This window comes from Ascidiella aspersa, chromosome 3, assembly GCF_963924565.1.
Source record: "Ascidiella aspersa chromosome 3, kaAscAspe10.2, whole genome shotgun sequence".
Taxonomy (NCBI): Eukaryota; Metazoa; Chordata; class Ascidiacea; order Phlebobranchia; family Ascidiidae; genus Ascidiella; species Ascidiella aspersa.
In genome coordinates, this window is record NC_139449.1 from 22087253 (window position 1) to 22107148 (window position 19896).

Consider the following 19896-nt stretch of genomic DNA (forward strand, 5'->3'; position numbering starts at 1 on the left):
AAAAAAAAATGCTTGTTAATAGGTAATTTCGCTCGGCGCAAATGTTCTGTACACGACCGTTTAAAACCACCTTTTCATAACTTCAGTTTTCCCCTGTTTCCACAATGTTTTAATCAAGTGCGGACACTTGGCAGTTTGTGCAACATACACGGCCGTGTTGTCTGGATCTTCAACGCAGTTGTAAATTGACATTACGTATGAGGTCACTATTCTTCCAAATACGCACGCGAACAGCGCATCTCTTTCATGGACTGTTAAGGGATGTACATCTTGATATCCAATCAGCAACTCCCTGGAAACAGTATGGTGGTCTGCGTCACTCGCAGCGGCCCTCATCATCATGTACGCCATGCAAATTGAAATCTCAAACATAGTGTAGCCATAATGTGCATCCTCGAAATCAATTAAACCCATCGCCTCAACGATATCTTTACTGTCCAAAAGTTTTGTGGATGCGGCATGCTTGTCACGCAAAACCACGTTGGAATCACTGAAGTCGTTTTGAATGAAACCTGGTTTAAAATTTAGCGTAAATGTTACTAAAATTATATGCAGTTTAAATGTGATATAATACTGGTAAAGAAAAATCATACAGGTGTTTCAAATAGGCAAGTTGTCTACCTGATGGAGTACTATTACCGGTGGGATTTTAGAAGTGCGCGTTCGGTTTTATTTCCAAAATAAAATAATTCTTTGTTTCGTTCCTGATAACGAGTTAAATCGGCGAAAGGGTCACGTTATCAACAGTCCTATAGGCCTTCAGAAATTAATTAAAAAGTATAGAACCGTACAACACATTTTTACGATTGGTATGGAAAACAAAAATGCCTGAAAGACAAAAGTTATCTATAGTGTTTAGTGACTGATTACCTCGTCGGAGTAAATGTAAGCGGTCCGTTATGTCACTTCGAAACATTTCAAGATAATCTTTGACGATATTTTGAATTTGCGCATCTTTTAAGTGATGTGTGTATCTGACTATTTCCGTTGAATATTCTACTCGCCAAACCACGTCATCACGATATTCTGTTGGGTCATCATCCTGGACACTTCCAATTGTCTGTTAGAATGGTCATATTTGTTTGTTTAAGGTTGTTTTTAAGGGGTCTTTTATTATAAAGAAAAAATATTAATCTATTTGACAAATCGCATATTGTAAGTTATTTGTAGGGGCTGTTAAACATGTTGTATTTTTTTCTTGGCATATGACTTTTTGTGTTTTTTTGTGGCGTACCATACGTCCCGGTTTAGCCGGGACAGTCCCGATTTTACGGCTTTGTCTTCGTGCCCCGCCCGGTTAACCAATTTGTCCCGGAATTTTCAAGATGATATTTACCAAAAAAAAATTAAAAATGTAAAAACTCTTGAGTTAGCCACTTAAGCAATTCTTTCTCAAAACTAAGTGATACTTTTTACTTTTCATTTTTGGTTATTAAGGCTGTCAAGCAGTTTTTTTAACATAAATTAATTATGTTTCCAGCGGGTGTTAAGAAATATTTTCAGGGGGTGAGGTTGCTGGGGTTAGTTTATTTTTTGTGTATGGTGGGTAAAAATTAAATGGATATTATCCGGCGAGTATTGGGAGATTTCTTTTTTTTTGCAAGTGGGTAAAATGGAAAGAAGTCGTGTGCTCCTAGACAGAAAAATTACAACTTAAAGTTTAACGCTTGTTAGTAATTCTTTTTCAGCATTACAAATAAAATTAAAGTCATAACATACTGATTGCCTTAATAAAAGTAAGATTTAATTATTCCAACTTAAGACTTATATGTTTAAAAACTTTTGATGTCTGTTACCGCGCAAAATTTAGGTAGAGTTAGCAAAATTTCGGATTTTGCGACGGTTTTAATAGTAACCAATTTTTTTTTAATAGTAACCAAAACTTTAATCGCAATTACCTGCGTGGAAATAAAAATCAAATTAGGTATATTGCCTTAATTAAAATTAACTACTTGTATGTTTAAGAACTTCTTTAGGTATGTTACCACACAAAATTTAAGTAAAGTTCGCAAAACATCGCATTTAATGCGGCGGTTGTAATCGTAACCAGTTTTCAGTATTAAACGAGATTTTACTTACGTTGAACGCAGTATGGTATCAGTATTACGTATTTGCATGAATATCACGCAATGTCAACAATGGCTGCTTCAACGTAAGGTTTTACGTTAGTGAGTGGTTCCCTATCGATATATGTCACTGGTTTTCGTTACGAAAAAGATGTTTGACGTGCTTCGCCGTTGGGTATTTAGTCGTTTCATTTTGAATAAGCACACGTTATTTGCAATTTGTTTTAACAAAATATAAAATTATAGTTTGTGAGGACGAACAATTAGATGTTTTACAATCACGCAGATAAATGCGATAATTTATAACACGCCATCCGATGTTTAACGATGGCAAGCCTCGTTAAACATGATGTTACTGTAGAGCAGGGGTGGGCAACATTTTTCCATACGCGGACCAAAAGCAATGTCAGCAAGCTCTCGATAATTTTTGCGCAATTTCGGTTAAAGCGTTTCTTTTACTTGAACTGCCTTTCTTTGCTCATATATCTGTTGTCGATTTAAAAATTTTAGTTGGTGCCCCACCGATTTTTTTAGGTCATTTGGTTTGCCACTAGGGAAAAAAGGTTGCGGAGAACTTAACAGTGGAATAGGTTTATAACCATTGAAGAAGTAGTTCACATGGTTATAATTATTAGGATTGGTTATCAGCAAGATTTCTCAAGAAAGCAACACGAGCAATGTATTTTATTAATAAATAAGATTCAAACTTATTTATGCCAATGTCGAGAGAGTTGAACCACCAAAGCTTCGTTTTTATACTTACGCTTAATATTCGGTTAGCCGTGGAAAAAACGTTAAGAAACACTAATCAATATCAATGTCTAAAATAATAATCAGCCAAAAATAATACAACTTACGCCTAGTACTTCGGTAAAAATTCCACAAAAACGTCCAACATTTCTAGATATGATCAGAAATTCGTTTGTCGTGAGTTTGGTTTCAAATACAGTTTTTCCTTCCACAAACTCGAAAACCTGGGTTTGAATTTCTTTTGAACATTCACCTAAAATAAATGTTATCCAGCAACTATCCGCACAATGTCGATTGTATTTACTTACCTACGAAAAGTTTTGGACTCAATTTCCCCGTTAAACTTAAAAGAAATCCAGGCACTGCGATGTTGTGAGCCTTGCATTGACTTAACACCAACATTACAGCATCTAAAAACAATTCTCAATTTACTGCATATTATTCCCAAAGTTAAATTATGACCTAAATTCCATGTTAAAGTAATGTCTTTCAAATAAGTTTGCAAATGATTGGATAAAAAAGTATCATATCATGTATGTTAAAAGTGATATAAATTTTTTATTTGATTTGGATGTGCCATGAAAATATTTAGCTGCGAGGAAAAAACATTTTCAGTTGCAACTAAAGTTTGATTTTAATTTATCAAAAGAAAGTGGTGACAAAACAAAACAATGCATTCATTTTATTGAAAAAAACAAAGGTTTAACTAAGAAGTGGACTTACAACGCGCAAAGCTCGTGATTGATCTTCGCACATTATACCCTATTTTTTAGCGCGGGCCGCATGAGAAACTTAAAATGTTGTGGTGAGCCGGGTCGAAAATATGATTTCAAATACACCAAAATACAAGATTTTTTGTAGCGTATATGGTTATGTCGATGCAAAAATTTCAAGTCATCGCTTTGTTTAACATCAATATTTATTACAATTTTTAAACGTTGTGATCACGCACGCTAAAATTGTCCACACCCTTTCTGCAGAAGAAATGCTGTGCATGATACACATGTATTGGTAGTGTGCGTACAAAAAATAAAATACTTTGTTACTACATCCGAAAGGCCAAGGCTTCAAAAATACGTTGCAATATTTGCTAATACTTGTTTTGCCAATACTTAAGGTCTCCAAATGGAGGCGTGGGTTCGAATCCCACTTCTCACAACATGTAGTATTACTGGCAGGGTACGTGAAACACAGCGACGTATTAGATCACAAGTAATGAATAACGCAGTAGGCTACTGCAAGAATCGCGGTTATATACAGGCACAACAATACGTCATAAAGGTCGCACACAACAATCCTATACAACACAGTATTAGATAAAACAACTCTACAATACTTACTGTCGTTTAAAGGATTGAACGTTTTTATTTTTAACACGTAAGCATCACCCAGGCTATTTTGCTGGTTACCGTCTGGGGTTTTACCTTGAAGCAATAAAGTGTTGTTTTCTTATTTTTATACACACATCTTCAGTATTTCCGCGATAAGCCAAATCAGCAAATATTTACACAAATTGTGTACTGCGATGGTATAAGAAATACTAAAGATATATAAATAATCATTAATATATTAACAAGTGCAACTAAAAATATATTTTGATGATTCGCAATAGGGATGTCCGATAGGTATTTGTAAAAGTTCCGTTGAAATGATTTTATAGCGAAACAAATATTTAAAATTTAGACATTCATAGAATTAGTGTGGTATTTAGTCAGCCGCTATCATCTAACAATCTATATATGAGGGGTTATTAAACTGGGGGCACGACCAAAAAAATGTAATATGTATTTGTTATCAAATTTAAAAACACGAACGTTTTCAAAACTATATTTAATTGTGACTGGCGCATTTTATTTTATTCCAATCACTTAATCTATTCTCCCCAGTGATATGAATCTTTCCCCCCGTTTTTAACGATTACAGTGCCATGAATGTGAAACGACAGTTACTATAGGGGTATAAGCTATACCGAACAGTGCGTTGTCGGATTTAGAACTAACGTGTAAAGTCAAAATATAATCGCATTAACTATTATCCTAAATGTGCTTTATTTCTGTAACATACTAACTTGTAGTTTTTTCATTACATTGGAAATAGTAATTGACATCGGCATATCCACCCAAACGGGATAAATTGTCAGCCTCAATTCCGTATAATGATTTTATAACATCTTTAATGGTGGGTTCCGAAAAGCTCCTGCAAGTCATTGTATTCAACACATTCTCTACAGCTTATCCTTCTTTTATCTGACACCTAACACAAGCAAAAAAACAATAACTGTTCTCGATGAGGAGATTAATTAAGCAAAAACGCGTGCGTTAAATATATTACAGCTCGCCTGGTACTAATGACAATACTGCTAATTCAAACACTTTCGGTTCACAGACGGTAACACTTAACTATGTTTATCGTTAGTTTTAAACAAAGCAAAGCACAGAAGGAAAAACATTTAACTTCGCAAACAAATTTAGGAACCAATGCCTGTTTTTACCCGGCTAGTCGCTCAGCAGTGAAAACTGCCAGCGGTTACCAACGACAAGAAAACTTTATCAGTCTACTAATGCTAGGCTAAATATCCTATATAGTGGGCCATGAAGGCCCCATTTCGTAAAATAACTACACGTTTGTTATCTATAGGCTCTGATAAAACATCCAAATTCGATTTAGATCGCTTTGACTACAATAAAATTCTAATATAATGTTAGGCATTTCAATTATAGGCGAAATATAATCTAGGTTAGTTCTAACACGGTATGGTGTAGGCCGAACATTTGTAATTGCACTGTACACAACACAAAGCTCTACAAACCTATTTGCGCTGTCCACACATTGTGCGATAACGAGCTGCTGTTGTCTTGAAAACTAGCTGTAGTTATCGTTGAAAACTAGCTATCGTTGTCACGATAATTCCTGAAAAATTGCTTTCAAACTTAGCAATTTCCGGTCGTGTATTTAGTACCATCACACAGATGTCAAAAACGGCAAAGGGCCCCCGATAAATACAACATAGGTTAGTTTTCATACTGAAAATAGTATAAAAAATATTTATGTCTAGCTACCCATTTTCTTATGTTTAAACAGGTTACTCGCAAAATGCGTACTTTTAGGTTATTTGTATGCAAAGTTTTACCACTTTCAGCATTTTTTTTTAGGAAATTTAGTTGTTTTTAAAGCTTTCAAAACAACAAATTGAGAACTGGTGTATTTATAACATACATTCATCGCACTGCGAAAGAAAATTAAGCAATCTACTCAGCAGGTCTGTGATGTGTTACTAACATTATAAGGCCATGGCACTAAACCAAATTAGTTTGCCTAATTTGAGTGTATAAATAAGATTTTTAGAGCTCATAACGAAACGATACATTGTTCAATCCTTTTTCTACTCTGTTCCTCTTTTTTTTTATTTTTTTTAATTTTTTGTTGTGCCCATGTTACATTGGTGTATTATTATCCTTAACAAGACAGTGCACCGGTTTTAAAGATGTATGCGGCCAATTTCCAGCTTCGCACATATATTTTAACATATTTACCTGAAAACCATCATCATAATGGTCTGTCTGTAAATTAAAAGCAGTATTTTACAACATAATGTAGGCGACCATGACTAACAGATGTCCCCGTATATACAAGGGAACTATTTGTTTCTAACTGAACTCCACTACAAATTAACACGCGAATATACCGAAACAACGTAGGGTTTTAACGCAAGCAAACTGTTACCGTATTTCCGGGACGTAGGCCTACATATGTCGTACTTCCAAAATACTGAAAATAAAACTGCATAGAGCAGCCAACAGCGGTGCACGGTTAGCAAATAACTTTACAATGTAATAAAAGGCACGATCTCGTAAAAGTTATAGGTAGATTTTACTAAAGGCTAACTAGTTCGCTCGTTTATATTAAAACAGTGCTTGCCACGAACTACTGTTGTGAACACGATGCTATAAATTGAGTGGGCAATTTTTTTAGCAAAGCGGGTGGCGTTATAAAATGAACAGTTCAAAGAGCCGTATAAAACCGGTAAAAGTTTGTTATATGGAATAAAGTATATTTTTTAACCATCACGTAAGGTCGGGCTCTAAAGGCCACAACTGAAAAAAATGTGGTAACAAAAGATGAATATTATGAACTTTTTATATGGTTTGGTTCTTTGAAGCAACGAAACTGCAATACTTTACATGGTGCAGAGACGTAGTCATCCTGTCTCATCGATGCACGACGATACGACAAAATAAGTTTCAATTTGCTGAACGACCGCTCACAGCTTGCGATTAAAGCTGCTGATTGTTAACAGAATTTGTAGTTAAATTTGCCGATTCCAAAATGCGTCATCGCCATAAAACACAACAAAACCAAGAAACTTTAAAAGTTCGGTTACTGAGCAGCATTCTGCAAACACCAATTTCGAAGAAAAATTCGTTGCTATTGATGTTCGTGTCGTAGAAAAAGCAACAATACCGACGCATTGCATCCTCATCTGTTTTAGATAGAAGAGTCTTAACGTCCAGCAAAAATCCAAATTTATTGTTCAGGTATTTTAGTAGTGATCAACGTGTTGGCATCTCATGTTGAACCCAAACAAATGTATTCTTTATAACGCGCACAAGTTCTTCTGCTGATGAAACTCATACTCTTTCCAGTTATCAAGGCATTCTCTTACGTTGCCTTATTCGTGTGTTCACCTCCATCCCACAGACCGAGCATTTTTGTTTTGGCCTTTTTTCAGCAGCTTGGCTTAAACCATTACGAAGGGAGACAAATTATTGCTCCAAAGATTCAATATCAGTTGCGGTTTACTTGAAATTCATTGTAGGATCCTGTAGGCGCTTCTGTACCCGATCGTTTTTTGCCAAGAACCGCATTTAAGAATCGTAATAAAACTATACAATTAAAATTTAATACGCAGGCCTGTAACTGATGTGCACCACTTTCTAGTTTCAGGTGTCATAGTTGAGTCCTCCGATAATTTTTCTAGCAGTCCTATGACTAGTTCATCCAGTCCTTCATGGTGAGCTTTAACACTCAAGCGTGTTTCGGACTCTCGTTACTGTTATCGAAAAAGCTCTTTTTGACTCTTCTCAACAATTTGTTGAATGAGAGAAAAAGGAATATATACAGCGCCTTAAAAAATGTGACGACAACTGGATCTTGCTTATAGCTGAGAGTAGACCCTACTTCTGCTAAATTTAATATGTGGTTATTACAAATGTATAAGATAAAAATTGGCACGCCGATCGTCATTAATATATATATATACATATATATATATATATATATTAATGACGATCGGCGTGCCAATTTTTATCTTATACATTTGTATATATATACATATATATATATATACAGCATACAGCCTACCTTCTGAGTTTAGGCGTCTTCACGTATTTGTTTATTGAAATAGCAAAGTGCCTTCCATTTTCAACACTCGTTCAACACGTCTAGGCGAAACCAGCTGCACGCAGAATCAGTATCGTGGCTGCTGGCTGCAGTGGTTGGCTGGCAACAGCAACTGACTGTTCAGGCGAATTAGATGACGTCTAGTAAAAGCGCTGCTGCGATCTTGCTTTTGGCCTTTTTTACCCTTGTTGTGAAAATTTTGGCTCATTTGGCGCCCCTGTACCTTGGAGCCCGGGGACATATGTAGGCTGCCCCACCGCATTACTGTACTCTTGAAATGTCAGAGAGCCGCCTGTGGTTCGCGAGCGGCAGTTTTCCTTAAATGGTTTCTCATAGGCTTGATTGGATGCTTAAACGCGAGGTCTGATCTGATGTAGATATAGTCCCGAAAGGAATGTTAGCTAGTATAATGCCATATGAAAATTCGTTGTAGGTCTGTGAAAATCGCGTGGAAACCCCTCAGCCTTGTGTGTTATTTACAGCAAGGTATTGGCCAGTCAAAGCATATGCCTAACAAGCTTAAAAATCAAGGATATAGTGACTTATCTAATTAATTATATTATCGCCGTGTCACATGTCGTTGCGTGAACTTAGCCGTTGTGCGGTTTTCCATTCCTCCTATAGTGCCTTCACGCCCGTCTCTCTCCTTTCTCTCGCCCCCCCCCCCTCTCTCTCTCTCTCCAGAGCAGACGAGTTTTGCTACAGGGCGTACGGCCGTGCGCTCTATTGAGTGCTAAGAAACCGGACTGGTGAATTAATAGTATTTAGTCGATGTCAGTAACCTTCTGATAGGAATCAGATATAAGGAGTGTTAGGAACCTAATATATAACAAAATATGACCGCCGGGTGGCGGACGATCGTCGCCGGTCGCATATGTTTGCCGGTCGGTCGCTGGAAGGTGATCTTAAAGAGGCAGACAGAGCATCGTCATCGTCGCCAAACAAAAGGAGCGCAGAAGTCACACTGTGCACATTTTTCTTGTCAACTTCCTTTATGTTGACCAGGCAAAAATAACAGTAAGTCACATGATCTCACCTTTAAACACGTACGATACGGATTTTTCTTACCTTGTAGCCTACACATCCGCCAGTTGGTAGGCTACCGTCACCGGGTTAACGTGTTTACTTAAATATCACACCAGTCGAACAAATACTGCTACCACACGGGTCGTTTACTTAATTTACTTTAATTAAACATCAGGAAGCCTACAGGGATATCGTACAACAAACCTTCCAAGAAAACTTTATTAGTGGTGGAGGCCAAAGCCTAATGGTGGCTTACAATGTGTATAACCACGCAACATTTAGAAAGACTTCGCAAAATATTGCATTTATTGCAGCACAACGTTGCAGTTTGGTTTAATGTTCAATATACTAATATTTTTTTCTTCGGCTTAGCCGCTATAACCGACAGCGTCAGCAAGCTTACACAAGGCTGTACCACGCGAATTAGTGATTAAGTTGGCACAGTGCGTTCGCGCCTTTCCTTAAGTGACCTATTTCAAACACAAAACTTATTTTTAGGCTATATTTTAATTTTTCATCTTTATACACTGTTTGAACAAAATTCAAAAATAAGTGGGAATTTACGGTGACAAAGTATTAGATCTTTAGAGCCGCGCAGAAAAGTCAGGTAATTAAACATGCCATTCCATTGATGCCGCTTTTACACAGGCTGTGAGGTGGTACTCTGATTGAGAGGAGGGATCGTGACTTTTTATTGACACCCTGTCATGGATTTGGTGACACCCTGTTACTCATTTTTTTTTAATCTGGAAAAGGTTTGCTATGGTCAAAGCGCACTTTTATTAGGTTAAAAACATTTTTAATTGTGGATTTTCATATCTGATAAATTATACTGTTCAAATTAATACTATTGATTGTACAAGATTTTCAGCCCGATAATAGGTACCTAGCCTTCTTCTAAACCAGCGGCTGGAAACTTAACAACATAACTCATAAATTGTATAATTTTTTTTTCCATTAACAGCATTAAAATCCTATTAAACGTATACCCGGTAGTGATGGCGTTACAGACTGATTTTTGTTTGATTTATAAAAAAGTAATTATTAAAAGCACTCTGTATGTTATTTGAATTGCCTGTTACGATATGGTTAAGTTTATTAGTAATTTGGAACACTTTAATTTTAAGCAGTTGTTATTTGTACCAAAATGACTGCTGCTTGTCACACATTACTGCCCCGAAATACACAGGACATTAGACATGACTTAGAAGTTTTATCAAACAGTGTTTATAACTGTTTTGCAAAATGACAATAATTCACTCGCAGAACACACCAAAAAAAACTATTCTTCCTGGATTCTTTCAGTTGACATTCAACACATCGTTTTATCATCTTTTATTACAAAGCAAGGGATGCCAAAAAAGGTTGACAGTCGCACAACGAAATAAATACGGACTAGTTTTGGCAACACATTGAATTATTTACTGCTACACGTAATTTTCACATCATACAACCACATCATGTGTGATTTTTAAAGTGCATGAAACAGGAATCCTTAATTATTTTAACACTGTTAATTAAAATATAAGTGAGTAAGGCTGAATACCCCACCGGTTAGACAAAAACGCTTTAAAGCAGACTGATCGAGACTAATGAGATGGAACGCTATTTCTTTTGTTATCGCGTTCCCACCGACCAGATTTGACGCAAATCTTACGCACAGCAGACAGACACGACTAAACGCGTTTTTAGCGAAATAGTGCGTGCACTACTTTTTGCCGTGACTAAAGATACTTTTTGATAGAAACCACCATTTTTTTACGGGTTTTAGTAGGTTTTATGCTCGGAATGTTATTTTAAAAGGTTTAGCAAGTATTTTTTTTTTAATTATTATGAAAATATATTCCTGGAACGCTTGAAAAGCCTTTTGATTCGAATCTTTCTTTTCTATGTCTGATTTTACCAGCATGAATAGTTCAAAAAAACAATTTTTATGACATCCTTGCGCAATTTTGAAACTTATCTTCATGTTTTAATAAAATGCAAAAAGTGTATGAAAATAACCCTATTTATACCTTTTTCACAAATAGGGTGTACCCGCACTTGTGTTGCCGTATGAACGGCTTGTTACGTTTCCAAATACATATTTCTGCCAAAACTTCCATTTAATTTGCCTCCGCCATGATCATGACTGAATTATATCGCCTAGCTTTGTCGAGTTTAAGTTTCGCGCGCTTTGTCGGTGGGGATTAGACAGAGTCACTTTCATACACGACGCGACAAGTCAACAGTCAGACATGTTTCGTCGCGTCGTGTCTGAGGTCCGGTGGGGATTCAGCCTAAGTGAAATACTTTTTGATTTATCATTCTACTTAAAATGTATGCTAATACTCTTACTTTGGTCCTGGTAATATAACAAATTAAAATATTAAATATGTCTTCATACTGATGCAAATATTTCACAACAATGTTATACTAAATGAAGGACTTATTCAACTTTTACTGTAACCAAATATGTTTTAGGGCGTGTACTGTGTAAAACAGACAAAGTTTACCAATTAGCCATACTGCTGTCAATATGATTTAATTGCTTATTCACTTTTTGTAAGCTGGCATACCTTATAAAAATAAACTAGAAAACTATTAGGTTGGTTGTGTTAATTAACTGAGGGGCAAAATGGGCCAACACTGCGCTGCATATAGATAATAAACTTAAAACAGTATTTAATTTCACAGATTGCCAACGATATCAGCTTTCAATTGACGAGGGTTTTATCGACTTCTTCCTTGGCAAGATTCTTTAAAGCCTTCAAGTTTTATAGATTCCTCCATTTCACATAATGCATCAGTTTTAAGCCATTTTTCTCATGTTGTTACACACTGCTAGAATACAAAACTTCAAATTTATAAAATAAATAGAGCCTTTCCTTTTTTGAGTAATTCTGCTATGTCAGGCTTCCAGTAACTGCAATTTACATTTAATACCTGTATTTAGTTTTTTTTGGTTGTTGTTTAAAATGTGTATTACCAACATAAAAAATAAAAAAAAAAATCTGTTTATTTTGCCGCTTGGTTTTATAATTGTGCTTTCTTTATTTGCTGATAATACAGGGGTATTGTTAGGTTTTAGTTTGTGCTCGACAACAAATTTCAAAGAGTAGGGTACTACAGGAAATTATACATACAGTTAGAAAGTGATAAGCCTTTACACTTCAGGAAAACTATCAAAAAACAAACATATTTCTACCCATAGGTCATAGCAGTACAAATTTGGCAAATTTTTCAGATTTGGGGAAGTCGGTGACAGGGTGTCACGAATCGGTGACAGGGTGTCACGGAATCAGTGACAGGGTGTCACGGAATCAATGACAGGGTGTCACGAAATTGGTGACAGGTGTCATGGATTTGGTGACACAGACATGGTGTCAATAAAAAGTCACGACCCCTGTTGCTGATTGAGGGAACACATTAGGGCATTAGGTTGTTAACCGGTTTCAGACACATTTAGCGTCAAACAGGATAGGGACGACCAGCGACGATTATTCCAGTCTAACGCCTTTCGGTAACCGCGTAAAGCAGTGGTTCCTAACCTGGGGGTCAGGGGGTCGCCGTGTACTATTTCTTGAACTAAAAATTTACAAAAAAATCAATACAAACAAATTCGCAGTGTAAGGAGTAAAATAATGTGCCAGTCTAACAAATGGACACCTGCTTCACTGAACCAGTCGTGTTTTTGGGTTACCTTTACTCTTACTTTCAACCAATGGAAGAAGAAATTGGGATCGCGTAGGTTTTTCAAAACTGGCAAGGGGGTCGCGACAACAAAAAGGTTTGGAACCACTGCACTGGCGTAGCTTAAAAAACATGTAGTGCCAAGCGTTTAGGCGTAAAATGTTATACCATTTTAATAAATAATTTCGCATTATTTATTTTATACCTCTGACGTAATTAAGCTAAAAAACATTACTTTTAGGTTATATGCTGATTGCCTAATTTAGTACTACTCTTGTTTGGTATGATAAAAAATGCAAATTAGCATTAAGCTCTCGTGAGGTTCAAAACAACTAGTGTGTCCTGGCCATATGCGTTACATAGAACGTTCACAACATCCATAATGCAAATTTTTATTACAAAATCTACCTCTATTACTTACAATATATCGAAAAATGGGCTAAAATATCATGTGATTTAATTTTAAGCGTGCTCACCTTAAAGTACAATAGAATTTCATGCAAAAACTGTTTATAACTATGCCCCATATTGAAATAATTTACTATTTTGATATTTAGGCAGGAAAGTTTTCGAAAAAACGTATGTATGTTAATTAGTTTTAGCCTCTATAGTTGTAATGTAGACTCTATAAAAATGACAAAAAAATCAAAAGCCTAATGATTTTTCTGACATCATTCTGACAAGCCTTGTACGTACCGTATGTCTATCCCATACTTTTCAGGTGTCGGTCTGTGGTTCCTACTTTTTCCATTATTTTTTTTGTTTTCACAATACATAGGCTAACTATCGAAAGTGTCTTGTAGGGCCTGGTCTAAAATGGGATCATACATTATTATATGTTATACAAAAGTGTGACTTCTTTTGAAAGAATACTTTAAATATCCTTATTTTGACAAGCTGATAAGAATATAGGAATTGGCAATAATGGTATACAAGTGTAATTTAAGAAAAAACGAAAGGCCTAAAAGTTTTATTGAAATGAGCGGCGGGCTGGGTTAAACTAAATTGTTTGGCTGGCCGGATGCCGCCCGCTGGTGTCAGTAAGTTCAATAATTCCTAGATAGAAGAACCTCTTTGCGGCAAAACAAGCCTAACGTTCTCATTTAAAGTTGCAATAAATTTCCTTTCCTGAACATTTGTTGTTTTTTAAGGCCGGTCCGCGACAAAATTTTAGTTTTAAACCGGTCCGCAGTGCAAAAAAGGTTGCCGACCCCTGCCCTAACACACTACAAGGATATTACAGTTTTATGTTTGACTTGGGACAACTAATTAATTCTAAGAATTAGATTAGAGCAAAATGTGGCTAATTCTAATCCAACTTGTGAATTGCTTGTTTGCTCATATTCTAGTTCTAATCTAATTCGGATTTTACCAAAATGACTACTTTATAAAACAGCATTTTTGGTATTTCTATGTTTTGGTTGGGCGACTTGTATGTAATTTTCACAGTATGAAAAGCATTACTATGCTACTGCTGGGCTAAACTGTTGGCGAAAGGGTCCATACGGTAGAAACGGTACAGCATAATAACTTCTGTCCGTTTCATTATTTTAGTTGAATGGGTTGAGCCATTTGTTCAGCTGCGTTCAGTTCAGTTACGTTCAGTTGATAAAGTTAAGATCCTTCCCGGAAAGCCTCGTTTGGCTTTTGTGCACATCGCCTGGCCATCGTTTAGCAGATGCGTGTTAACGGAATGCAAATACCACCTTCGTGTTACTTTACGAGCAATGTTTATGGTGGCAGGCCTGCGTTTGGGCCACGTCATTAAATAACATGACAAAACAAAATCACGAGTTAAATTTGGCACATGTAACAGCAAGTTGAAAAATCTTCCGTTGGTTTACGAAGTTGGGGGACTGCTGTACATCTTGCTCTGTTGTTTGTCAAGTTCAGTCGTCCACAACCGTGCAATGCAATAGAAACCTTTGAAAAACAAAACGAAAGAAAGGCAGTTATTTGTTCAATTTTTTGTTGCTGTTGAATAGCACATTTCGTTTAAGCTACTTTAAGGCAGGTAATGGGCTTATCCCTAAATTTGTGTTTGGACTTATTTTGAAGCATATGTGTCGCGCGTGGATATATCATTATGCTTTTTACGAGGTATTTTACGTCTCGTGTTGTTGTAATCTACAGACGCGTACTTTGTGCGTACTCTGATTCAGACTTTCTTAACTGAAACCCAAAAACGTACCAAATGTTTAAAAGAATTTGGAAATTTAACACAAAAATGTTTCGTGCACAACAAAATAAAATCAATATTAACAATTAGTTTTAGCGCTGTTATCAAAGTTTTAAGTACATGCGTATATTTAACATTTATAGCTTTACGCTTATTAATCTTGTCTCACAACATAAATGAACAGATATTTCGATGAGCGTTAAACTTTTTTTTTTTTTTTAGATTTTTTATATATATTTTGTTAGATAGGTCGACATTCACCCTGTTTATTGAGCATTTTAAGCAAAAGTAGACATCCAGCGTCGAAATTGCGATTTCCATCGTTGCAGTGCTATTTCCTCCAATTGTTGATCGGCGGCGCTTGTTCTCTTGTAAACATTTGGTTAGGTGCGCTCGTTGCAATATGTTCTTCGAGACAAATAATGAGGAAAGTTCGTTGCTCGTAGGCTGTCTTCTTTTTCTGGTTGTTAGTTTTCTTCGGATGAACGTTGCGGCTTAGTTGTGAAGTTAACTTGTTGCTTCAAATTTAACGCTTAATGGCATCGCTGAATTCCAGATGCTGATTGACGTTCCTTAACGCGGTGGCCACCATTTGCAGGGCTAAACTGAATTAGTTTGAAGCTGATGCTGGTTTCTGCTATGATTTAAGTCTGGCTCCGTTTGTTAAGGTTGATCGAAGGTTGCTTGAAAGGTTGCGTGTTCTAACAGTTTACAGCAAGGTATTAAACGGATCTGAGTTTATTGAGAAGATCAGAACGGCAATCAACTTACAGCAGGAATAGCTTAAAGTCCATGGTACAGTACTAACACAGTCCAGCATAATAAAGTCTGTCCGTTACATTATTTCAGTTGGTTAAATTGTCCAAATCAGTTCCAGTTACGATTTACTGATTAATTTAAGATCCCGTCTCGTTAGGCTTTAGTACACATCGCCTGGCCATAAAGGCATTTAGCAGAGGCGTGTTAACGGGTGACGTCTCCGTGTTACTTGTTTATAGACACGGTCAAATGTTTATCTGCGTTTGCGTCACGTCATAAAGTTGTTTGTGAGAACAAATAATAAGATCACCCGTACACTACAATACATAAATTAGCTCGTCCTACATAATTTACTATTTAAATTCTTAATTTGTTGTGAATAATAAATGCAATTCTGGTTGAATTTTTTCTAAAAAATTCGGTTATTCTAATACCAATCTGACTGGAGAAAACTAAAACTATCGAATTCCAATTCCAAAGTAATTTGGAAAACTGAATTGCTTTAATTTTAATTCTCTTAAACTATTGTATAGATTTGTTCTGAAAACGTTGTTACACCAAGTTTACATCATTTTTAACAACTAGTAATAGAGTCGCAAAACTGAAACACCTAGGATTTTAGATCCAGCCAAAATTTATTTACGGCTAATCTAGATCTACGCAGATAATACAAAGGTAGCTCAATAAAAGATCACTGCCTTTGTTTAGCAATATATAGGCTACTTGGATTATCATAGACTATCAAGCTTTACAATTCATATATTTTGGTACTCGCCTAAACTAAACATTATTAAGAGAAAACTAGGATTCACCTAGTCACCTTTCCTTGACAACTAAGTAATACAACATAACATTTTAGTTGTTGAATTTATTCGTTGTTCACTCCTTGCCCATGAGCTTTTGTCTAGCCATCTTCTTCTTAGAGACCTTCTTTTTCTTTTGTTCCTCTTCAACCTTTGGAACAACCTGCTCCTTCTCTGTGAGAATCATCTCGATGTGGCAGGGAGAGCTCATGTATGGGTTGATGCGGCCATGGGCTCTGATAATAAAAAATGTTAAGAAACAATGCTAGGACAAAAACTCTTAAACCGTTCAAAACAAAACCAGATGTTGAAGTGATTGGAGACTGGTATAAGGTTTTAATTGCTTGCTACCAGAACTATGACACTGCCTTGTTTCTTTAAGCTGTGTTATTCTCACACTAGCAAAATGCACAACAAAAAACATGAAATGCAAAATGCAACAACAACTTTTGTATGTTGGCATGAAAAAACGAAGCACAGCTCCAAATATACCTAGAGTTATCTGATTAGGTACCTAACGAAAGTCCTTTAGGAAGATAGTATTTTTAAGGTTTCTTAAAGATAATTTTCAAGGCAGGTTAGTAACATACAGCTAATACAACTTGAAACATTTGGAGGTCTATTAAATCTTAACAATATTAAGATATTAGCACATAAAAAGCAGCTAAATCTTTAAAATAATATCTACACAAGGATTAATTATAAGAATAAAAACAACTAAATTAATCAACCTGCTTGCAACAAAACAACCTTTATATTTAATTAATTCACCTGTAGGTTCTCCGCCTCATTTTGGCTGCAGCATTCACTTGAATGTGATCAATAACCAAGGAATCAACATCTAAGCCTTTCAAGTCAGCATTGCTTTCAGCATTCTTCAGCATTTGAAGCAGAAATGTTGCACTCTTTTTAGGCCATCTTCCCTGTATGAAAAAGATGAATGACCTTTAGAAAGTGTTGGAACTTTTATATGTTGGACACAACCGACTGTTGGAGGTATGGCAAATGCACTATATACACAAGAGTTTTTTTAGTTGACCTAACTAGCATCCGCTAATTTCCATCCTACCAAATGCATTTTACTGTGCAAAATCTATCATGGGCGATGAGTTCAGTCAATTTCTTGTAGTTGTGCACTTAAAGAAAATATTTGGCCTTCAGTTGTTGAAGTTAAACATAATTTGTTAGGAATTAATAAGATAGGACCTAGAATGTTATTACAGCCATATAATTTTAGAAATAATATTACAGCAGTGTAATTTTAAGCAGCAAAATCGTTTCCCAGGGCAATACCCTAAGTTTTTAATCTGGCAGCTGCACATATTTAACCTGCATAAACATATCACCTTGAGCGTCAAGGTGACAAATTGTTTTGTTAATCAATTTTAATTTTTCTAGCATTTCAGAAATTGGAAGAAAAAACGTTGGGACAATTTTTTTTATATTTTTGACATGTGACATTCATAGAAGGGCACCGAACTTAAAAATTCCTGGGCATTTTTTCTAACCAGTGCAAAAATGAATAATAATCACATAAATCGACACATTTTAGTTACCAGATTTTGCTCTCTTGCACATTATGACTGAGATAAACCATTTAGTATAGTGTCAATTTCTTATTGCCCTGTCTGGAAACTATGGCAGATCGACGAGATCGTATTGGTGCGCAGCCGAAAAATTAGGGTAACTGGGTGCAACTAAGGTCAAAAGTGCACCCTCTACTATGACTTATAAAAAAACGGGTGCGTATTCATTTTCTAGGGGTGCAGGTCTAGTTTGTTGAAAAATAATCTTGGGCGTACTTGTCATACCTGCCAGAGTGACTTATAGTGCCTACAGGCTAAAAAAGTTTCCCAAAAAAAGGCCAAAACATAACATTAAATAAACAAATAGCATCATATATATTTAATAATATAATTTGGAGGTTTCATGACCTCATTAATATTGTGCTACAGGAATTAATTTTGCACATACTAATTGTGCGCGTAAGTTGGTCAACATACAGAGCATTCAACTCTGTCAAAAGTCCAGGGCGTCTAAAAACGCTCTTACACGCCCACGCTCGGCGTCTATGCATTCATGAGTTGGAAAAGATTGGTAATTGAAAAAATCCTTTATCACTACGCTTAAATTGAACCTGAATATTTCTGCAAGTAATATAGTTTTACTGTCACTAGTGCAGTAGTCACCGATTTGAGCCATATAAAATGTAAATACTATTCTTATGTTAAACGTATTGTCCTTACCTGAGTGGATTTAAACTGCTTTGCTTGTGCACAACGACCAACGCCTCCACTGAATCGACGAAAAGGAATGCAACGCTTCATAGCAATCACATCCTTAAGATATTGTGTGGCCTTACGAATGTGCATTCCCTTGATGGCTTGGGCAGACTCTCTGGTGTTTTTGAAGTGAACGCGAAGGTCTGACCCACGTGCTTTGCACGATTTGGCCGGATTTTCTGGTTCTATAGAATATCTCGTCATTTTTTTAGGCAATCGTATCAAACGAAATTACGCCAAAGGTGCGTAATTTGCGATTGAAACAGATATATTTTGAGAACAAACCAGTTGCGACACGAAGTCACAAAAAAGACCGACTGCTGCTCAGTTTATTTTAACAACCATTCGTGTAGTTTTTCACAATGTTTGACCATAGAATACTAATTGCTAATTAGTATTCTATGGTTGACGACGACAAAACTTTAGGCTTCTTACATCGAAGTTAAGGCACTCATGTCACATTACGATAGTATATTATATATTGTTTAATAAATTGTTATATTTACGAGTAAAATTGAAAAATACCATCCTCCATCATTTGAAACAAAATTCAAAAAAGCTAACTGTACAATGCCGTCAAGTAGTTTCGGGGAACCCACGCTAACCCGCATTCTAACCCAACATATTTGCTTTGTGGTAAGCGGTATTTAAAGACCGTTTTTTTTATTAATTTATACGTTCATAACTGAATGAGCGCCAGACCTTCTCTAATACGAGTCAGGACCCTTATTTGTGCATGCATGACGCATTTTTTTGTTAGAATAAATTTAATTCGTTTTTTTCGCAACGACGTTAACATGGTTGGTACTATTTTTTTCTTTATATTAGTCAAAAACGGCAATATTTTTAAAGTTTTGCTAGGTTGCCGAATACCCGGGATTATAAAAAAAATTTCCCGGGATTCGGGATTGCTAATTCGCGGGAAATCCCGGGAATTTCCCGTCGAAACATTCCCGGAG

General features: G+C 36.1%; 2 protein-coding genes across 2 annotated transcripts; both read right to left on the reverse strand.

The window, feature by feature from the left end:
- Positions 1-60: 60 nt before the first annotated feature.
- On the reverse strand, positions 61-3572 carry LOC146160846 (hydroxylysine kinase-like). The gene is made up of 4 exons (XM_083385032.1): positions 3540-3572; positions 2924-3040; positions 871-1060; positions 61-512 (listed from the first exon to the last, which is right to left on the reverse strand). Exons 1-4 carry the CDS (start codon positions 3570-3572, stop codon positions 61-63), a joined length of 792 nt encoding a protein of 263 aa, XP_083241158.1.
- Positions 3573-16700: 13128 nt separating this feature from the next.
- LOC146160847 (large ribosomal subunit protein uL22-like) lies at positions 16701-19260 on the reverse strand. Its single transcript, XM_083384155.1, has 3 exons — positions 18902-19260; positions 17427-17578; positions 16701-16891 (listed from the first exon to the last, which is right to left on the reverse strand). The coding sequence occupies exons 1-3, from the start codon at positions 19139-19141 to the stop codon at positions 16732-16734; spliced, it is 552 nt and encodes a 183-aa protein (XP_083240281.1). The 5' UTR covers positions 19142-19260; the 3' UTR covers positions 16701-16731.
- Positions 19261-19896: the final 636 nt, after the last annotated feature.